This window comes from Canis aureus, chromosome X, assembly GCF_053574225.1.
Source record: "Canis aureus isolate CA01 chromosome X, VMU_Caureus_v.1.0, whole genome shotgun sequence".
Taxonomy (NCBI): domain Eukaryota; kingdom Metazoa; phylum Chordata; class Mammalia; order Carnivora; family Canidae; genus Canis; species Canis aureus.
The window spans coordinates 4,860,085-4,883,341 of record NC_135649.1 but is presented as its reverse complement, the minus strand read 5'-3'; the positions used below and the strand labels follow the sequence as shown (position 1 = coordinate 4,883,341).

The 23,257-nt window shown below is 43.2% G+C and overlaps 1 protein-coding gene across 2 annotated transcripts in view; it reads right to left on the bottom strand.

Moving 5' to 3' along the window:
- The window catches only part of CD99L2 (CD99 molecule like 2), a 94,864-nt gene that overhangs the window by 15,125 nt on the left and 56,482 nt on the right, over positions 1–23,257 (bottom strand). For both annotated transcript variants that reach the window (XM_077887643.1, XM_077887642.1), the window contains exons 3-5: positions 4,360–4,428; positions 4,149–4,232; positions 2,145–2,204 (exon numbers count right to left, since the gene is read on the bottom strand). In XM_077887643.1, coding sequence (XP_077743769.1) covers positions 2,145–2,204; positions 4,149–4,232; positions 4,360–4,428 — 213 coding nt within the window. The remainder of the gene's footprint in view (positions 1–2,144; positions 2,205–4,148; positions 4,233–4,359; positions 4,429–23,257) is intronic.

Below are 23,257 nucleotides of genomic sequence, written 5' to 3'. Positions count from 1 at the left end.
GGCTGTGAAGTGGCAGGTGGCTGGACACCCAAAGGAGACGAGGAGGAGATGAAACAGATGGACCTCAAGTTCCTCAGTGAGAGTGCTAGGGCATGGTGGTGGCTGGCGGGGCCCATTAACAAGAGACTGTCACTGTCACCCACCCTACTGGCCTCCTGAAAGGACAGTAGAAATATTTTCTTGAGCAAAAAACAAAAAAAACATATATAACAGATAACATAGCATTTCAAACACAAAGTCCAAAATTATAGTTGAGCCTCATCCATGTGCCTAAGGCCCAAAGTTGGAAACTACATCGACAAGGATCGGGTTTTATGCTGAAGACCATCGTGTATTGAAATGTGATGTTTTATCATCTTCACTCATGGCATGAGCATGTCTGCAGAGAGGGGAATGTCTGAGAATTTCATCGTGTGCTCATCCAGACCACATTTCAGGCTCACACTCATATTTTGTGCCGGGACCCCCTTTATTTTCGCTTATAATGACAGAGGGTATAACTTAAAGCTAACAATTGATTATTCTTTATAAGAGAAGTTCAAGTGTGAGCCTAATTAAAGAATTTCCCAGCACTTTTTTCCTTGCTAAAACATGTACTGTTAATAAGGAAGCCCCCGACGTGCCATTCAGACTTCCATCCATGCACGCTCCCGCACGCTACCGCCGCCCGCATCTCACCATCTGGAAATACCATTTGTCACCCAGGAGTAATTGGCCAATTTGCTGGGTTTGCCCTTTAAATCTTCCATGTTCTCCTGACACCTGTGAGTTTCATTTAGTGGCTTTTAGAACTCTGTACTCAAGAAGACGTCGTCTGGAAAGGTGTCTTGAAGGACAGATGTGACTGCGGGCTCCTTTAATCGGATGGGAACACTGTTCCTCAGGAAAGTCACATGGGCTGTGCAAGAAGGCAGCAGATGCTAACGCCACAGCCAGGACGACGGGGAGGGTGGCAGGGTTACAAGCAGACACACTCCTACCTAACTCGTTCACGCGTGACCACAGCAAGTCACCACCACAACCTGCCACCACAACAGGCTGCCATCACGACAGTCGCAACCATAACAACCTAGAGTCATAACTACAAGTTACAACCACAACATACCATCAAAACAGGCAACCACCACATGTAACGATCACAAAGTCCAATCAAAACTTCTTTTGCCACATCAAAGCTGGCTGCTTCTCTCGAGGGTAGGTTGGATCTTGATGAGTATAAGAATAAAAGCTTTAAGTCCTTGGTGGTTTGGGTGGGGGAGGCCATGACTAAGAAAGGCTAGCAGGAGGGGGTTTCCTTGTGGTGATGGAAGAGTTCAGTGTTCTGCATCCTGAGTGATCACGGTTGCTGAGATCTACACGTGACACAATTTCACAGACCCACGTGTGCATGCATGCATGCACACACACGACAACATGCAAAAGCTGACGCAATCTGAATCAGGGCTGTATGTGACTTCATAACAGTTTGGACCAATGGCAGCTTCCTGGCTTTGACACCAAACGACACTTCCGTAAGTCAGCGAGAACCTTCAGGGGACACTGGGTGAAGAGTACACACAACTTCTCCTGAACGATTTTTATAACTTCTTATGAGTTTTAGACTAATTTTTTTAAAAAGATTTTTAAGTAATCTCTACTCCCAAGGTGGGGCTCAAACTCACAACTCTGAGGTCAAGAGTCACACGCTCTACAGACTGAGCCAGCCAGGTGCCCTGAGTTTTAAACGATTTTAAACTAAAAAGATATTTTGAAAGATGTCGGGCTCACTACGGGTCTCCTAAGAAAATGCTTGTCATGACGATCTTTGCTCTGCCCAAGTCGAGGGGGCAGGAGTTGTTCGCAGTCACGCGTGCTGCCCAGGCACTTGGCTCTGGCTCGGGATGGAGACATCAACCAAGCAGCACCTGGCCTTCGGAGCACTGGGAGGAACGTGTGGCTTTTCCAAATTGGCTTCTAAATCCCCACTTTGAGCTGCACAGCCCACAGGATTCCAAGTGAGCCTTCCAAGCTGTAAGCAGGATGTCTGGAAACAACCTCTTGCACCCCAGAGGCTGAGTAAGAATGGCTCAATCAATCTGGTTGCCATGTAATCACGTTTGTAATGAGATTAAGGTGTTTACACAAATCAATGCTCCTAATTTTACCTTTGTCAGGTTTGTATTCACCACCACCTAATATGTCTTCAAGATCCTTGTCTGAGAAACCTGGAGAAAACAAATATACATGTCAATACCAAAATGCACTTTGCAGGCCATAATCTTGTGTTAATGTGGCCCAACGTCCCCAGAAACTGCCTGCCAGCGAGGCGCCTCCTGATGACTACAGAAGGCAAAATTCTAACAGGGCCCTAGAACTCCCTCCCACTAGAGCACCTTGTAGAAGATTCCATCATGCAGCGCGTGACTGGGACCTCGAACAAGGTGGCCACCCCCGCTGCGGTTCAGTTATATTAAGTGCCAAGGTGAAGAGATTCTGCGGATGTAATTTGGATCCCAAGTCAGTCTGCCTTTGCCTGAATCAAAAAGGAGATTATCCTGGGTAGGCCTGACTCAAGCAGGCAAGCAGGCTGAGGTCTCCCTGAGCTCAGATTCGAGAAGCAGGTTAGTCTTCCTCCTCCGGCTCTCCCCCGGCCCTGTCTCTCTCCTACTGGCCTTGAAAAAGCAAGTGGCCATCAGCTCTGTGACTGGAAGGAAAGGGACCCCGCCAGCCAGCCCACGGACTTGGAAGAGAACGCAAGCTCAGAGACCAAGGCTGGCTGACATCCCCAAGAACAGACAACTTGGCTTAGCTGTTCCTGACCTCCTCGCTCAGCAAAGGAACCTGTGAGTTAATGAATGGGCACTGTCGTAACTCGCCGAGCTTGGGATCATTTGTTAGGCGGCAACAGGAAAGTGATACAGGGAAAGGAAAACATCGGATTCTGGCTTAAGCACAGAGGACTCGACTTTCCCGTTCCGTGTGGGCACATGCCAAGTAGGCGGAAAGCGTTTCTGAGTCAACTGCCCTATGCTAGAGCGCCCTTGAGTGCCTGCTTCAGTTCTGGGCTGCATCAGCTGCTTTGTGCCACGGAAGACCACTTTTCCTAGAAAGAATGATGGATGGTCAAGCTAGCATTAGGGCGGCTTGAATATTTGGCAGGCATTTTCTTGAAAATGAATGAAATGAGGCCGTCACTTCAAAGGAAACCATTGGCCAGATCTGTTGACAATGGTAAGATTTCAAACAAAACTTGGAATTTTGAAAGAATCTACATCCACCACTGTGAGCTTGGCAGCCTTCCAATGCTTGAGGACTTTATCTTAGGAGATGGGGGCGTGACATTAACAGACGTGAATTTGGGGTGCTGTGTAATAAAACGTGGCATGATTTGGAAGTTCAAAAGACCTCAGGACACCAATATTTCCAAATGACCAATGCACAGAATATATAAATTTGTGAAAGGGTAAAAGCTGCATTGCAAGTCCAAGAGCATCCTGAGGATTAAATGGAATCAAGTATGAAAAGTTCACTGATACGGCTTCACAGTCCACACTGCACTGAGACAGCAGGACACCGCCGCCACTGGTCCTGTTTGGGGGTCTTAATAAAGAAGAATATCTACAATGATCTAAAAAGTCCATTAAAATATTCCTCCCTTTTTCAACTGCATATATATCGCCTGATTTCCTTCATACTCTTCAGCCATAACACCACATTACAACCGAATCCAGAAATGGAGTGAGTCGAGCTCTTCTGCTTAGATGTTATAGAAATGTGCAGAAGAGATACAACGATGCCACTTTTCTCACTACATTTTGTTCTCATATTGCCAGACAGTTATTTTTCTCCCAAAAACACACTACTTCTGTTAACATGTATGGGTTTTTGTTCATTTTAAATGAATAAGCACTTTTTTTTTTAAGTTTTCAGTTCAAAGATGATACTGGTAGATATGATCCACGGAAACAAAAGCCTTTGAAATCCCCAGTGATTTGGGGAGGCCGGAGACCCAAAATGTTTGTGAACTACTACAGAGGGTTCTCCTATGCCTTGACATGCTCCTGGCTCTGCCGGGCCTGGGGGGCTCTTTGGGCTGTTGTAGTCAACGAGCCACAGTGTGGCCAGGGAGCCACAGCGCTGGCCGGTGCCCTCAATCAGCTCTCACTGACCTCCTCCTCCTGGGCTCGGTTTCCTGCGACCATCGTCTCGATCATTTCGGTCATCCAAGGCATCAGCCAAGTCGAAATCATCATCTGCAGTGGGCCCCAAAACATACAAGACAAAATGAATTTGCTAAGGTCCAGGTAGCTCTGTGGACATCTGCCCCAAAGAGAGCTCCCCCTATCTTTCTCTATAGCCCTCCTTAGGTGGCAGCATTACCTGCAGGCTTTGCGGGTGCTCTGGTTGTTGCTGGCCTCTTGGTTGTGGTGGTGCCATGGTCCCATCTTGCTAAAGTAGGGAAGGGGGACAACATAGGAACACATTTAGTAACAAAACACAGCAGCCACTTCATGGCTCAGGTGCATCACAGCATGAACATGGGACCCTTGTCTTAGTCCTCGAGACCCCTCTAAGGCCTCTGACAACCCCTTGGAGGATGACAGAGAAATGCAGAAGGTTGGAAGGAGATGAGTTCCGCACACTTTTCTTCAGAGGATTGGTGGTATGGCAGACATGGTCCCACAGTCGACCTGGAGATTCATGGAACTGGGTGTTCAGCCTAGACCTGCTGGACCGTGGATCCAGGGGGATCCAGAGCTTGAGCATGACCCTCAGGAGCTTTGGGCCTTGGTTTCCACCACTATCAACCCGGCACCATAACCACAAACCATGCTGCCCAGGGATGGACTGAGTTCACGTTCCCAGTAGAGGACAGCAGCATCTTATAAACAGAAAGTAGTATAATATCAAGAAAATATTTTATGTAAGTGTGGTTGTTACTACTGTATTAGGTTTTCTAGCTCAACCAGACTCCTCTAAAAATATGGGACTTCTTTCAAAACAATTACATGGCATGCATCAGTTTTCCAATAGTTTCTTTTCTTGAGCTTCAAGAATGTGCCATAAATTATAGCTGGAGGTAGCAGAGGGAAAGGGAATATAAGGGAGAAGAAAGGCAAAGACAATGCTGTACAGCAAGCATTGCTATACAGCGATGTAAACAGCAAGCATTCAGAAAAGAAACAGCAGTATTTGCAGGAACAAAACCTCAGTGAGTTTTACAGATCAATAATGTAATCCTCAAATGGCCCAGGTAATTTACAACACATCACCTGTCTTTTCTGGATAAGGCCTTGGGGTTGTTTGTGGATCAAAGAAATGTAAGTCTGAATCTTCTGGAAAGAATATAAAGAACACAGTAAGACATGACCTGACATTTCTAGTTATGTCTAAAGGGAAACGTTACATCATGATAAAGGATCAACCCAGAAAGAACACAGAACCATCCTAACCAGACAACAGTGTCAAAACCCACAGAGAGAAAACTGGTAGAGCTAAAAGGAGAGAGCAACAAATCCACAGCGATAGATGGGACTTCAACGCTCTGCCGTCAGCAACTGAGAGAACTACTAGAATGAAAATCGGCAACAACAGAAAAGAAATGAATGACACAATTAACCAAAGAAGACATAACCAGCATAATGGGATGCTCTGCTCAGTCGCAGGAGAATAAGTATTTGTTTAAGCAGGCAGGGAACATTCCCCAACAGAGATTATGTCCTGGACCAGAAAGCCAACCTCAACAAATTTGAAATTATTGAAATGTGAGACAGGACTCCATCAAAAATCTAGAGGAAAACACAGACCTCTTCAAGCTCAGCCAAAGCCACTTCTTGCTAGACACTTCTCCAGAGGCAAGGGCAACACACTCCCAAGAACTGAAAGCAGGGACTCAAACAGGTACTTGCATCCCAGTGTTCATAGCAGCACTCTCCACAATCGCCAAAAGGTAGAAACAACCCAAACGTCCATCACTAGATAAGCAAAATGTGGTACATGTACAATGGAATACCGTGCAGCCATATAAAGGAATTAAATTCTGATTTATGCTACGACATGGATGAACTTTGCAGATATTATGCTAAGTGAAAGAAGCCAGATTCAAAGAGACAAATATTGTAGGATTCCACTTATATGAGGTTTGGGATGATGAGAAAATTCTGGAAATGAATAGCAATGATGGTTGTGCAACACTGGGAATATACTTAATGTCAAGGATTTTAAAATGGTTATGTTCTACTACGAATGTTTACCACAATAAAAGGTATTCAATCTAGATGAAATATGCAATCTGAATATTCCTATAACCATGAACAATTTTTAATGTAAAAGCTCCCCCCCCCCAAAAAAAAAAAAGAAACCTCCAGGCTTTGATGGTTTCACTGGTGAATTCTACCAAACATTTAAAAAAGAATTCATACCAATTTTACATAATCTCTTCCAGAAAATAGGGGGGCTATTTCCCAACTTGTTTTATGAGGCCAATATTAACCTGGTAACAGAAAAAGACCATATGAAAAATAACTATAGATCAATTTCTCTTACTAACTATTACATAAAATCCTCAACAAAATATTAGCAAACTGAATGGAATGCATAAAAAGAATTATATACCAGGGACGAATGGGACTTATTCTAGTTATGGGAGGCTGGATCAACATCTGAATAACTATATAACCCACCATATCAGCAAGCTAAGGAAGAAAAACCATAATCATATGGACATGGAAAAATCCAATATTCACTTATGGAAAAAAATCAGTAAATTAGGAATAGAGGAGCACTACTTCAACTTCATAAAGAGCATCAAGAAAATACCCATAGCTATCATCAGACTTAATGGTGAAAAACTGAATCCTTTCTCCCTAAGATCAGGAACAGGGCACGGTCACTGATCTAATTGTAGTACTAGAAGTTCCAACATTGTGACAAAAAATTAAAGACATACAGAGTGCAAAGAAAGAAATAAACTTAACCCTATTTGCGGAGGCCATGATCATCTACATAGAAATTCCAAGGAATCTATAAAAAAAATTCCTAGAACCAGTGAGTGAGTTTCCTAGAACCAGTAATTTCAGCAGGGTCCCAGGATATAGGATTAACAGTATCAAAACCAATCATATATACTAGCAATAAACATATGGATTCTGAAAAAACACATTACCATTTACAATTGTGCCAAAGACAATTATATATTTAAGTGTACACTTAAAAACTAGGTACAGGACCTGCAAGCTGAAAGTTACAAGATAATGAGAAAAATCAAGGAAGACCTATATAAATAGAGACACATACTGTGTTCGTGGATCGGAAGACAGAGTTAAAGATGTCAACTCTCCCCAAATTGATATGTATGTTCGACACAAGTCCTACCAAAACCCCAGCCAGTTCCCTGACAAACTTAGAATATTTGTATGGAAAGGCACAGCCCCAGAGTAGCTAAAACAATCTTGGCAAGGAATAAAGTGGGAAGAATCACTCTACCCAGTAATAAGGCCACTGTGACTATAAAGTAAATCAGCAAAGGGGCAGACACACAGATCAATGTAGCCAAATGAAGAACCCAAAAAGAACTGCCCACATAAGCTCAAGAGATTTTCATAAAGGTGCAAAGGCAAGATGGAGGAAGGATGGTCTTTTCCTCAAATGATGAACATTCGCCTATCTTAACAAATGATGTCCATCTGAGGAGCCATAGGCCAGCCACAGGCAAAAATAATGAACCTCAACCTCAGCTTCATGTCTTATCCAAAAAATGAGATTGAAACAGACGACTTTGTTTTAAATGTCCAGTGTAAATCTACAAAACTTACAGAAAACAGAAGAAAATCCTCGGGACTGAGGGCTTGATGAAAAGTGCATAGACTAGCTAGCAAAGCTGTGATCCATAAAAGAAAAAAAAAAAAGACAAACCAGACCTCATCAAAATTACATTTCCTTTTGTGAAAGACCGTGTTAAGAAGATGAAAGACAAGCTTACAAAGCAGGAGAAAATCCTTACGAAACACATATACGACTAAGGACTGCGTCCAGAACACATGGAGAGCTCTTAAAATTCAGAGTAAAAAATAAACAATCCAATTAGAAAATGGGCAAAAGACATGAAGAGACATCTCACTGAAAAGTTTAGACAGATGGCCAATAAGCACATACAATTAGGAAAATGCAAATTGAAATCACAATGAGATATCGCCACATACCTATCAGAATGACTATACCAAGTACCGACAAGGATGTGGAGAAACTGGATCACTCATATACTGCTGGTGGGAACGTGAAATGGTGCAACCACTCTGGGAAATGTGTTGGCAACATTCTCTAAAAACTAAACCTACAATGATCACATGACCAAGCAATTACACTCCTGGGCATTTACCCCGGAGAATGGAAAACTCATGTTCATACAAAAACCTGTATATAAATGTTTAAAGCCCAAAACCGGAAACAACCCAGATGATCTTCATAAATAAACTGCGGTGTATCTACATCAGGGAATATTATTTGGCAAGGCAAAGCAACAAATTATTGATACTTGCAATGACTTGGCTAGAATCATACTGAGTGGAAAAGAAAACCCGTTTCCAAGCATTACATATTATAGGATCCCATTCACACAACATTTTCTAAATTCTACATATGGACTGTCATGGTGGATACACGAACCTACCCAGATGACAAAACCACACAGAAGTGAAAACACACACCTACGCGTGAGTAGAAGTTTAACCAGGAAAATCTGAATACAATCACTAGAGATTTATATCAATATCCATGTCCGGCTGATGACATTAGACTGTATTTTGCAGGGTGTTACCCATTGGGGGAAGTGGATACAGGGTACATGCAATTTCTCTGTAGTATTTCTTATGCCTTCACAAGTTCGCAATTACCTCAAAAAATTAGTCAGTTAAAATAACAAAGATTTATTTGAGCATCAAGGTCAATTTTGATACCAAAAAAAAAAAAAAAAGGATCTGACATATAAATGGCTGGTCTTCAGGGTCCCAGGAATGTCTATTATTGACCTTAACTACGAAGGAGCAAAGCATGCAGAAGAAGGGCAGTAAGTGGGATCCCTGGGTGGTGCAGCGGTTTGGCGCCTGCCTTTGGCCCAGGGCACGATCCTGGAGACCCGGGATCGAATCCCACATCGGGCTCCCGGTGCATGGAGCCTGCTTCTCCCTCTGCCTATGTCTCTACCTCTCTCTCTCTCTCTCTCTGTGACTATCATAAATAAATAAAAACTAAAAAAAAATTAAAATGTAAACCTTTAAAAAAAAAAAAAAAAGAAGGGCAGTAAGTCAGAACACCTAGGAATGAGGTGGTGTACACAAAGTTTCCAGACAACTAAAGCTGAGCCTTTCCTGGTCCCAGTGGCTTGTGACACACTGACAATCTTACAGAGAAGACATCTTTACAGGACAAATAACACGGTTCTCAGTCTCTTTGAGATGAGGATATAAAATGCAACTTTTCTAGAAGGCCTGGGATCACTATTTTGCTGTTCTTACACTGTGCTTTACCTCTGAAAGACCAGAGTCCCATTTTCGTCCTTCTAGATTATCAGATCTAAGCCTCCATGGGCTAGGCCAACTGCCAAGCAGGCCAGTCATCACTATAAGCCAAACCCTGAAGTTTTGGTTTTGAGGTCCTGTGATAGCTCTTTGGGGCAGGTTGGCCTGCCAATCAGTAGAGGCCTTTGCCAGGGCTTTTTTTTGGGGGGGGGGGGGCAGGGTGCCCCACCTGATGCTAAACTCCCCTTTGAGGTCATCATTACCTTCCCTGTGCAAACACTTGTAATGGCAGCACACTGGGGAGAAAAAGCCCTGGAGAAAAAGCGTGGACCCGGGGCTCCAGTCCCGTCGCCCTGCTAGCCGGCAGCAGAACCTTGGACAAGTCCTTCTCATCTGAACAACGAGGGGAGCACATGATCACAAAGGTTTTTCCTGGCTCTGCCACCTAGAGTTCTTCCTCATGTAAAGATGGCTTTAATTTTTTTAAAGTTTATTATAAAGGTAATATATGCTCAACATGAAAATAATCTAATGGTGTAGAATTGAAAGAAATTTAAATACTAGAGTCAGCCTCAAATCTATCCTCCGAAGTGACTATTCTGAATCTTTTCAGATATGAGCACACGCCTGTGCACCTGCGTGCGCGCGTGGATGCACGTATCCAATGGAAGCGGATTCATACTACATAAATTCGGTTGCATGACTTGACTTTTTTTTTTTCATGTCGGTTCCAGAGATCTATCTCATTTTCATATCGGCTGTAGAGTACAGATGCTTAGAACCGTATTCCACTGCAGGGCTCCAGCGTTTCATTCGGGGCTGCTCTAAAACACAAGATAGCTGCACAGGTGCAGAAGCATACCTGGAGGGAGAATGCTCTGAAATAGAACTGCTCAAAGAGTTTATCAAATCGCCCTCCTGAAAGGTGGGCCTAATTTATGGGACTGCCTGCAGGAGTCAAATTCTGAAGGCGGAGCTTCCTACAACAGAAGACACCTACAGGGACTGTCGTGCTTGCCCCAGCTCCGCAAATACGCGCTCACCAGCCGCTCAGAGTGAAGCACTCAGTGAGTTCAGGGGGAACAAGCTGATGCCACATAAACAGCTCTTGGACAGGACTTCTCCAAAAGTGTTCCACGAGTCCCTGGGGGTGGTCTTATTTTCACAGTCCTCCTCAGATGTCCTTTGCCCTTTCTCTAGTTTTGACCTGCACAGTAGGTGCAGAAGCAATGGCGTGTAAATGAACCAGGGCAGGAGCACCAACAGTATGAGAAGGCCTGAGACTCCTGCCCTTACAGGAGCAGTGGCAAGAGAATACCCGTTTTACTTAATGTCTGAGATGGTGGACAGAACCCTAAGACAGCTGGGTGGACCCCGGGGTACACAGCCTGCATGACCCCAGCCCCTGGAGTGGGGCTGGAACCATGCCCTTTCTGAGATCAGGTTATGACATATGGCAGAGGGAAGGGGTTTCTGCAGATATGATTGGGATGCCCATCAGGAGGAATGGACTACTCAAAAGGGAGAATATTCTGGGTGATATCAGGTGCTAGGCCCTTGAAAAGAGGGTCGACTTGCATTTACTTGCAGACCCTGAGGGGGTGGCAACAAGTTCCATAGCTGCATAGAAATTAAGTCTGCCAACAACACCGAGCCTGTGACTAGGTTACCTCATATGGGAGAAAGGGGGCTGTGCCGATGTGATGACGCTAAGGGCCTTGAGATGAAAAGATTATCCCGGATTATCTAAGCAGGCCCGAGGTCACTCCAAGGGGAACAGACAGGCAGGAGAGTCAGGGGAGGAGATGCGATGAGGGAAGCAGGGGCAAGAGTGAGGGAGAAATCTCAAGAGGCTACTTTGCTGGCTTTGAGGACGGAGAAAGAGGCCACTAGCCAAGGAATGCAGGTGGCTGGCCTCCAGAAGCCGACGTCTCCCTAGAAGGTTCCTTTCCTCCCAAAGGAACACAGTCCAGCCAGTACTTTCATTTTCACCCAGCGAAACCCAAATCCCATTTCTGGCCTCCAGCCCCACAAGGTGATAAATCTGTGCTGGGCTGTCTGAAGCCAGCACGCTGCTGTCATGACAGCAGCACTAAGAAACTGTGGATTTTGGTACTCAGATTAAGAGACTGCTGTCCTCAATACTCAGACATGGGGAAGGGGCTTTGGAAGGCTGGAAGGATTTTGAGGAGCATGGGAGTAAAAATCTGGACTGCCTTGAACAGACTGTTAGCAGGAATACGGATGTTAACAACTTGGGCCAGCTAACAAGGGTTCAGGGAGAAGTCAAGGGTGCGGCAGAGAAAACCTATGGCATGCTCGAGACTCCTGAAATCATCACAACGTGGGTTCAGAGAAATATGGATGGTAACAGCTTTGCCAGCGAGGTCGTGGACGGAAGTGAGAGGCATGCTACTAGACGTTCCAGGAAAGAAGGTCCTTGTTATGTGGCAGAGAACTTGGCCGAGTGATGCCTCCTGCAGTTATGTGGAAGGCAGAACTTGTAAATAATAATGAACTAGGATAGGTTAGCTGAGGAGATTAAAAAAAAAAAGTGTTAAGGGTTTGGCCTCATTTCTTCCTGCTGCCCAGAGTAAGACGCAAGAGGAAAGACGAGAATGAAGGCAAAGCTCAGAAGCACACAGGAAGCAGCACTTGATGATCTGGGAAAGTCTTATCCTGACCTCACTGCAAAAAGCGCTATAAAATGCACTGCCAAGAGAGCATGCTCTGGAGAGAAAGCCAATGGTGTGGCTGGAAAGCCCTTTGATAGTGCCTTGGAAGGGTCAGAAAGTCGGAGTTTCACTCACACAACAGGCTCTTTGAAAAGACTGTACCTGTGACTCATGGAGCCCCTGAGCCATCCCAGTGGAAAGATCGGAGGAGGAGCCTCTTACTCTGAAGGAGCCATTGCCATGACATCCAAGGGGAAACTCAGAAGGCTCTTGAGAATTCTGTAGTGACAGGAACACTGGCAGCTTAGAAGTATAAGGGACAGAAGGAGAACAAAATGAACGAAGCCTCCCCCGATTCTACAGGCAGAAAGCAGGCCAGCAGCAAACATGTGCTGGTTTTCGTGGACAGGGAAGGATGACTCCGAGGACAGAGCTGCAAGCCGGGAATGTACTCCTGTGACCTACAGCAAATGATCCCCCAGCCTGGAACCGAATGGAGTTTGCCGGGTTGCATCCTGAAATTGCTGCAAACTAGCAAAATTCTTTTGCCTCACGTTTTCTCACTTTTGAAAAAGACTGATGGATTGACTGGTTCATTCATTCATTTATGAGAGAGCAAGACATGGGAGAGAGAGAGTGAAGGGAGGGGCAGAAGGGAGGGAGAGAAAGAGAGAGAGTCCCAAGCAGACTCTATACTGAGTGTGGAGCCTGACGTGGGGCTCGACCTCACGACCCAGAGATCACGACCTGAACCGAAACCAAGAACAAGAGGCTCAACTGGCCGAGCCACCAAGGTGTCCCCATTTTGTCACTTCTGTAAATGGAATATCTATAACTGTTGTCTCATGCCTGTATTTTGGAGATCAAATAACTTGGGTTTAAGATTTTATTTATTTATTCATGAGCGACACAGAGAGAGAGAGGCAGAGACATAGGCAGAGGGAGAAGTAGGCTCCATGCAGGAAGCCTGATGTGGGACTCGATCCCAGGACCCCAGGATCATGCCCTGAGCCAAAGGCAGACACTCAACCCCTGAGCCACCCAGGTGCCCCACAGATAACTTGTTTCCTGAGTGTCACAGGTGTATACATGGAGAAGGACTGCGCCTCAGAATGGTGTATATACCCAGAGCCTTACCTACACCTGATTTAGATAATGCAGGTGACAAGATCTGGGACAGTTGTGCCAATTAAAATTAAGACTTTGGAATCTGAGGTGATGATGTAACAGGTTGAGACTTTTGAAGAAGCTGGGACAGACTGAATGTCTTTTGCATGTGGGAGGGATACGAACATTTGTGAGCCAGAGGGCACAGGTGGGAGAGGCAGTGCTGCCCTCAGCAAAGATGGCAATGTCCTAATTCTCAGAACCTGTGAATACATTACCCTACACAGGGTTTTTATGTGTGGTTTTTAAGTTAAGAATATTGAGATGGGGAAACTATCCTGGACTATCTGGGTGAGCTCAATGTGATCACGAGGGTCCTTGAGAGAAAAAGAATCAAAGAGAAAGATATGAAAATGCTACAGTACACTGCTGGCTCTGAGGATGGAGGGGAAGGACCATGAGCCAAAGAACATAGGCCTCCTGAAGAGGGGGGAAAAAGCAAGGAAACCGACCTTCTCTAGAGCCTCCAGAAGGAACGCAGCTGTGCGGACACCCTGTAAGTTTTAGCTCAGTGAGATCCATTCCAGATTTCTGACCTCTGACTATAAGGTAATACACGTGTGTTGTTTACACAACCAACTTTGGGACAATTCATTACAGCAGCAACAAAAAACTACCACAACTTCAAACCTCCCCTGAGACCCTAGCCCCAGCTGATCTCTGGACTGCAGCTTCATAGAAAACACTGAGTGGAGGACCTGGCTAGACAGAAACCAAACTCCTGACCTGGAGGAATAAGAGAATGCACTGAAATTGTTCTAATTCAGTCATTTACGATGACTGACGATGAGGCAATCCAAAATTAATAGGAGGGAGGCAGAAAAAAATACGTTATGAAAGCTCAACCTTGAATCTACAACTTTTCAGCCTTCTGGGTGATGAAACAGGAAGGACTGAAAGATGACACTGGAAAATAAATGCCCTTCCCAGAGCAGCCATATGACCTGCGGGCTTTGCTGGCGTTCTGGTTGTTGCTGGCCTCTTGGCTGTGGTGGTGCCATAGTCCCATCTTGATAAATAGGGAAGAGGGACAACATAGGAACACATTTAGTAACAAAACACAGCAGCCACTTCATGGCTCAGGTGCATCACAGCATGAACATGGGACCCTTGTCTTAGTCCTCGAGACCCCTCTAAGGCCTCTGACAACCCCTTGGAGGATGACAGAGAAATGCGGAAGGTTGGAAGGAGAGGAGTTCTGCACACTTTTCTTCAGAGGATTGGTGGTACGGCAGACATGGTCCCACAGTCGACCTGGAGATTCATGGAGCTAGGTGTTCAGCCTAGACCTGCTGGACCGTGGATCCAGGGGGATCCAGAGCTTGAGCATGACCCTCAGGAGCTTCGGGCCTTGGTTTCCACCACTATCAACCCGGCACCATAACCACAAATCATGCTGCCCAAGGATGGACTGAGGTCATGTTCCCAGTAGAGGACAGCAGCATCCTATAAACAGAAAGTAGTACAATACCAACAAAATATTTTATGTAAGTGTGGTTGTTACTACTGTGAGTATTAGGTTTTCCAGCTCAACCAGACTCCTCTAAAAGTACAGACTTCTTTCATTTCTATCACATGGCACACTATGTAGGAGTTTTCTAAGTTTCTTTCCTTAGACATGAAGACTTTTGTGTAACTGTTCCCAACATTAGAAGTAGTAAAGGAAATTTAGGACCAAAACTAGAAATTGGTTGAAAGTAAAAAGATGGATAAAAGTATATGATACAAATAGCAACTATAAGGGAGTTGGAGTTGCTGTATCGCTATCAGATAGAATATACATTAAGATGAACACTGTTACAAGAGTCAAACAATGACATTTTATAATCATGAAAGGATTAAGTCCAGCAGAAAGGTAAAATTTTAAACATCTATGCACTGAACTACCAAGCCCCAAAATAGCAGCAACACAATGGCAAAAATTGAAGAATGGGCAATTTGGTGATAATAGCTACATATTTCAATGCCATCCTTTCAATCACAGATAGAAAAACTTCATAGAAAATCAGAAGGGAAGACTTTAACCAATGGGTCAAAGAAGAAATCACAGGGAAAATGATTAAATACCTTGAGATGAATGATAAAACACAACATACCAAAACTTATATGTTATCGTGAAAGCAGTGCTCAGTGTGTTTGTGTGCGTGTGTGTGTGGGGGGAATTTCTAGCTGTAAACATCGACATTAAAAAAAAAAAAAGGCCTCAAATCAATAGCCTAACCTTTCAGATTAAAACATTAGAGGGGGATCCCTGGGTGGCTCAGCGGTTTGGCGCCTCCCTTTGGCCCAGGGCGGGATCCTGGAGTCCCGGGATCGAGTCCCGCATCGGGCTCCCGGCATGGAGCCTGCATCTCCCTCTGCCTGTGTCTCTGCCTCTCTCTCTCTCTCTATGTGTATCATGAACAAATAAATAAATAAATAAATAAATCTTTAAAAATAAATAAATAAATAAAACATTAGATAGGGGCAGCTGGGTAGCTCAGTCAGTTAAGCATCTGACTTTTTATTTCAGCTCAGGTCATGATCTGAGGGTCAGGAGGTTGAGCCCCATGTTGGGCACCATGTTCAGCATGGAGTCTGCTTGAGATGCACTTTGTCCTTCTCCCTATGCCCTTCCCCTGCCCCTGCTCTCTTATTTATTCACTCTCAAGCAAATGAATAAAATCTTTTTTAAAAAGAAATTAGATGAAGAATAAACCTACATCAAACAGAAGAAAATAAAAATTGTAACAGAAATAATTGCAATAGAGAACATAAAAACCAGAACCACAGGGACGCTTAGGTGACTCAGCAGTTGAGCATCTGCCTTTGCCTCTGGAATTCCAGGATCGGGTCCCACATTGGGTTCCTGCATGGAAACCTGCTTCTCCTCCCTCTGCCTATGTCTCTGCCTCTCTCTGTGTCTTGAATGAATGAATGAATGAATGAATGAATGAATGAATGAATCAGATAAAAAAATTTGATTCTTTTAACAAAACTGATGAACTGTTAGCAGACTGACCCAAGACAAAAAGGAAGAAGACCCAGATTACTAAATTCAAGAATGAAGGAGAGGAGATTACTATCAACTGTACAGAAATAAAAAGAATTAAGGAACACTATGAACAATTATATTACAATAAATTAGACAATCTAGATGAAAAGGCCAAATTCTTATGCACAAACCACCAAAACTGACTCAAGAAGAAACAGAAAAGCTGACTAGATGTACAGGTAAAGAGAGTGAATCAAGTATTTAACAGCTCTCCACAAAGAAAATGCCAGGACCAGAAGTCTTCATTGGTGATCTCTACCAAATATTTAAAGAAAAATCAGAATCAATTCTACTTCAACCCTTCCAAAAAATACAGGAGGGAATACTTCCTCATTCTACAAAGCCTGTCATATCTTCTACCAAAGCCAGACAAAATCCACGGCATGATAACTAGATAACAAATCTGCCACAGACCTCTAACCCTTATGAATATAGATGCAAAATCCTTAACAAAATACTAGCAAACCAAATCCCACAGCACACTAGGATTAAAAAACATGGCCAAGTAACATTTATTCCAGGAATGTAAGGGTATAGCTCCATATAAGAAATATCACTGTAATATCAAAGCTATTAGAACAAAGGGAAATGAAACATACAATCATCTCAACAGATGCAGAAAAAGCATCTGACAAAGGCCAAAACCATTTCGTGATAAACAATACTTTTTTATCTAGGAATAGATGGGAATTTTCTCAACCTGATAAAGGGCATCTATGCAAAATCCACAGAAATATTATATTTAAGGATGAAAGACTGAAAGCTTTTCTCCTAAGATCATCAACAAGACAAGGATGTCTACTCTCACCACTTCTATTAAATATTGTACAGGGCAATTAGGCAATAAAAAGAAATCATCTAGACTGTGGAGAAATAAGTCAAACTATCTCTAGTCAAAGATGACATGACCTGACATACAGAAAACCCTAACAATCCAGACATACTCCCATTGAAAAAAAAAAAAAAACCTCTTAGAGATACTATGTCCAGCAAAATGGCAGGCTACAAGATCAATATACAAGAATCAATTGTATTTCTATATATTAGCAATGATCCGAAAAGGAAAATAAGAAAGTGATTCCATTATACCAGCACCAAAAGAATAAAATTCTTAGGAATCAATTTAACGAAAGGTGTAATATTCCACTGTATATTATTCAGCCATCAGAAGAGAAAAATACCCACTATTTGCTTGGATGTGGATGGAACTGGAGGGTATTGCGCTGAGTGAAATAAGTCAATCAGAGGACAATCATCATATGGTTTCACTCATACGTGGAATATAAGAAGTAGTGAAAGGGATCATAAAGGAAAGGGGGGAAACTGAGTGGGAAAAATTAGAGAGTGAGACAAACTATGAGAGACTCCTAACTCTGGGAAACAAACAAAAGGTTGTGGAAGGGGAGGTGGGTTGGAGGATAGGGTAACTGGGTGACGGGCACTGAAGAGGGCACTTGATGGGATGAGCACTAGGTGTTATACTATATGTTGGCAAGTTGAATTTAAATTTTAAAAATGTAAAAAACAAACACACACACAAAGGATGTGTAAAGATCTGTATGCTAAAAGCCACAAAACACTGTTGAAAGAAATAAAAGGAGCCTAAGTAGGTGCAACATTGTCATAGATTAGAAGACTCAGTGTTGTTAAGATGGCAATATTACCCAAAGTAATCTATAGATTCTATGCAATCTCTACCAAAATTTCAACTGCTTTTTTCTTTTTTTTACAGAAATGGATGAACTGATCCTAAAATTCAGATGGAATTACATGGGAGCCCAAATAGTCAAAATAATAGGAAGAATGAAATTAGAAGAGTCACACTACAAACCTACAATAATCAAACCTATGTGAAACTGCCATAAGATTATACATATAGACTAATGTTACAGTATTGAGAGTCCAGAAAGAACCCACGTATTTATGGTCAATTGATTTTGAAGAGGGTGCCGAGACCATTCAGTGGGGGGAAAGACTGGTCTGTTTAATAAATGTTGCTGGGACAACTGGATATCCACATGCGGAAGAATGAGGTTGGACTCCTACCTCACAGCATATACAAAATTACCGCAACATAGATCAAGCTGGCTGCAAATTTTCAGAGATGACTCCAAAAGCATGAGCAACAAAAAGGATAAATTAAACTCCATCAAAATTTAGAATCTCCATGCATCTAAGTATAGTTTTAAGAAATTGAAAAGATAACTATGAAAAGGGAGGAAATATCTGTAAATAATAGTAATGGTTAAGGTTTAGCATCCAATATGTATAAAGCCCTCCTCAGTTATCAGAAGAACGCAAACAAAAACCACAATGAGGTTCCACTTCATCCCTACTAGGAGGGACATAATTTTTTAAAAAAGAAAAAAATAAAGACATAAAGCCAGAACTGTACAATTCTTAGGAAAAAAACAGGAAAACAAAATTTGACATAAGACCTGGCAATGGTTTCTTGGATGTGATACCAAGAGTACAGGGAACAAAAGCAAAAATAGACAAGTGAGAGTACATCAAACTAAAAGGCTCTACACAGCAAAGGAAACAGTCAAGAAAATGAAAAGGCAATATAAGGGATGACAGAATTTTGCAGATCATATATCTGATAAGGGGTTAATATCCAAATTATGTAAGGAAATCCTACAACCCCACTGCAAAATAACAAATAATCTGGTTAAAAAATAGGCAAAGGACTTAGATATTTCTCCAAAGAAATGGCCAACAGGTATAGAAAAAGATGTTCAACATCACTGATCATCAGGAAAATGCAAATCAAAATGAGATGTCATCTCACATCTATTAAGATGAATATTATTTAAAAAAAAACACAAAAGATAGCATGCTGGTAAGGTTGTGGAGAGAAGGGAACCCTTGTACACTGTTGGCGGGAAAGTGAAATGGTACAGCCATTGTGGAAACAGTACGATGGTTCTTCAACAAATGAAAAAAAAAAATAGGACTACCGCTGGATCTAACAATCCTACTTCTAAGCTTATATCCAAAAGAAATGAAATCAGGATCTCAGATATCTGCACTTCTGTGTTCACTACAACACTGTTCTCAATAGCTGCGAGAAAGAAACAATCCAAGTGCCCATGGATGGATGAATGGATAATGAAAAATGTGCTATGTACATAAAATGGAATGTTATTCAGCCTTAAACAGAAGGAAATCCTGCTATTTGGGACAACACAGATGGACCTGGAGGACGATATGCTAAGTGAAATAAGCCAGACACAGAAAGACAAATACTGTATGATCCCACTTTCAGGAGGAATCTAAAGAAATCAAAGTCATAGACTCAGAGGGTAGAATGGTGGTTACAAGGGCTGTGGGGAGAGGGAATGGGGAGGTGGTAGCCACAGGGTACAAAGCCTCAGGGGGGAAAAAGAAGGAAACTAAGTTTGCTTAGTATGTGGAGGAATCAGAATCCTTACACAGGGCCAGCAGGAATGTAAGATGGTGCAGCCACCGTGGAAAACAGTTTGGCAGTTCCTGAAAACATCACACATGGAAGGACTTTATGATCTTGCACTTCCACTCCCAGGTATATGCCCCCAAAGAATTAAAAACAAGACCATGTACGAGCATGCTCACAGCAGCACTATTCACAACAGCCAAAGGGCGGAGATGGCCAAGTGGCCGGCAAGCGATCAGTGAACGCATTGCGGTCTAGTCATATGATGAATATTAGTTACAAAAAAGAATGGATGGAGCACTGATAATGCAGGCTACAAGGTGGGTGTGCCTCCAAAACATCCTGCTACATGAATGACAGACAACAGATCGCATGTCGCATGACAGTATTTCTAGGACATATCCAGAACAGAAAGTACTTTGGTGATTGGGAGCAAGGGGGAGGGGGAAAGGAGGAAAGATTGCTTAATGGGTAAGGGGGATCTGAGTTTGGAGGGAAGGTAAGATTTGGGGGCTGGGTAGACATGGTGGTTGCATGACACGGTGAATGGTTTCAAACAGCTAATTTTATGTGATGTGCATTTCATTAGCTTTTTAAACAAAGAGGGACAGGCGGGAAAGGAGCTCATCACCTTAGCTGCAGGTTTATTCCACGAGTCAGTTTTAGTAAAAGCAGAGATAGAACCTGAGAATATGGCCGAGTCCTTCCCTTCAAATGACCATTCCTGCTTACCCCTTGAGAAAGCCGCTGGTACGCCAACGTGCACATCAACGTGAGGACCACACCAGTGGATGGGTTTTTTTTTTTTAAGATTTTATTCATTTATTCATGAGACACACACACAGAAAGGCAGAGACACAGGCAGAGGGAGAAGCAGGCTCCATGCAGGGAGCCCGACGCAGGACCCGATCCCAGGACCCCGAGATCAGGCCCTGGGCTGAAGGCAGACGCTCAACCGCTGAGCCACCCAGGCATCCCCAGTGGATGGGTTTTTACGGTAAGAGGACCACATGTGACAACCTGCTGTCATTATGTATGTACTTTGTAATCTAGCTCATCATTCATTAGTTTAGAGATGATTTTAGGTCTGTAATTTCCATTAGACTTTAAGCTGTAAAATGAAAAAGCACAGCCTGGCTACCTGTCTGAAGGAGGCTCTATATTATGTATTTCTAGATTATGGTGATATGTCACTGAAACCATTATTTGAGCAATTTTTGGAAAAGCAATGGCCACTGATGTAATATTAGTTTAAAATCTCTAGGACTCAAACAGCTTATTATTTTTCCAGATTAAAGAAAAAAGAGTCAACTGGCCATAGATGTAAGGGTTTATTTTCAGACTCTCATTCTGTTTGATTGACCTGATGGTGTCTGTCGGATGCCAGTACCACGAAGTCTTGATCGTTAGAGCCCTGTGGAGGTCTGCGCCACTACACACAGTTTCTGGCAAAGTCTGGTTTCTCCGAATATCTTAACATGTGTGTGGAACCAGTGGCTGGGTCACAGCTGGAGTCTGTGGAGATCCAGAATGCTAGCTTGGATCTGTGTGATGTGTAAGATACTATTAACCAGAGATTTTCTTGTTGTGAACTTTTCGATGGCATTTATCACCCATAACCGAGAGGAGGAAAGTCTAGCTGCTTATCAAGGAATTAGAATAGTAGGTCAACATCATGAAAGCAGCGAGCTCCTAAAATAAAGAAACCTATTTCTGTGAAGCTTTTCTCAAAATGACAAACTTAGGAACGATTCTTTGCTGCTCAGCAAATGCTGGTAGCAATATGGCACTCCTGCCAGAAGGGATTCTTTTTAACATGTGCTACGACAACACAGTAAACAAAAGTGGCCAGGTTCCCCCGAGGGTGACTGAATGATGGCATTCTGAGGAAATCAGAACACTCATAAGCTTTACAGGGCAGGGGCACTTGGGGCAGGGGACACAGTTGGTTAAGCAGCCAACCCTTGATTTCAGCTCAGGTTGGGATCTCAGGGTCCTGGGATCGAGCCCCATATTGGGCTCCATGCTCAGTGCAAAGTAGGCTTGGGATTCTCTCCTGTTGCCCCTCCCGCCTCAAATAAATAAATAAATTTTTAAAAAGAAGAACTTTATAGAGCAAAAGCCAAAGTATACTTCCCTGTGAGATGATTACACACTTGGCAAAAGGAAGAGAAGGAGGAAGAGAGGGAGGGAAATAATCAGGAGATTGACAGCTAAAGGGTCTGTTTGAGGTGATGGAAATATACTAAAATGGATTTTAGTTATGATTGCAAAATCCTGTAAATATACTAAAAACCCACTGAATTGAACACTTTCATTTTTTTTTTAGGACTTGAGAGAGAGTGCATGAGCAGAGGGAGAAGCAGACCACCCCCTAATCAGGGAGCCCAATATGGGGCTTGATCCAGGTCCCTGCACGGGATTATGACCTGAGCTGAAGGCAGATGCTTAATTGACTGAGCCACCCAGGTGTCCCAAATTGCACACCTTAAATGGGTAAATTATATAGTATGTGAATTATATAACTTGATAAAGCAACTTTCAAAAAAATACTCCAAAAGCTTCTCTTTGCTCTTAGAATAAAGTGGTCACCATGCCCTTGAAGACTCCATATAATGCAGTCCCTTCCAACTGCTCTGTCTTTTCTCCAGTGCCGTCCACACTCTAGTCACATAGGCCACCCTCCAAGCCCCCAGAGCCAGCCCCATTCTTTTCTCCCTAGGGCTCTTACACCTGGTCCCTTGGCCTTGACAGCTCTTTTCCCCTTCTTGCAGGTCACCTCTTATCAGGGAGGCCTTTACCACCTCATCTAAACTAGCCACCATATACCACCTCCTTGGACCCTCCCTATCCCACCATCCGGTTATAACTGTTCCAGAGTACTCCGTGAGATCTGAAATTATCTCATGTGCTGTGTCCCATCAAAGACAATAACATCATGAGGACAGACCTAGTCCACACAGTATGCCCAGCACTTGCAGGGGTGCCTGGCGGCAAGCACGCACTCCATAAACACTGTTGAATTGACCAATGAAGGTCATTTACAATACCCTGACGTAGGAGGTTCGGGGACAGTTTAAACAAGAAATGTACAATACACAAAGGAGGACATTCTCTACCCGAAAACAGAATTGAGCCAAGAAGAGATGAACAGGTCTATCTGTTTGAACTTCAGTAGCATGAAATGTAAGGTAAGAGAAAAAAAAAGAAAAGAAAAGAAAAGAAAAGAAAAGAAAAGAAAAGAAAAGAAGAAAGAAAGAAAGAAAGAAAGAAAGAAAGAAAGAAAGAAAGAAAGAAAGAAAGAAAGAAAGAAAGAAAGAAAAGGACAGCAGAGTGATGAGGTTTTAGAGGATGTCATTCAAGCAAAGATATCACATGCTGGTGCTTCAATGGGTCCCAGACCCACTGACTGATGGATGCTGATGAAGGTCAGATGAGCAGGTGTACAACTGAAAAAGGAATGTAAATATTA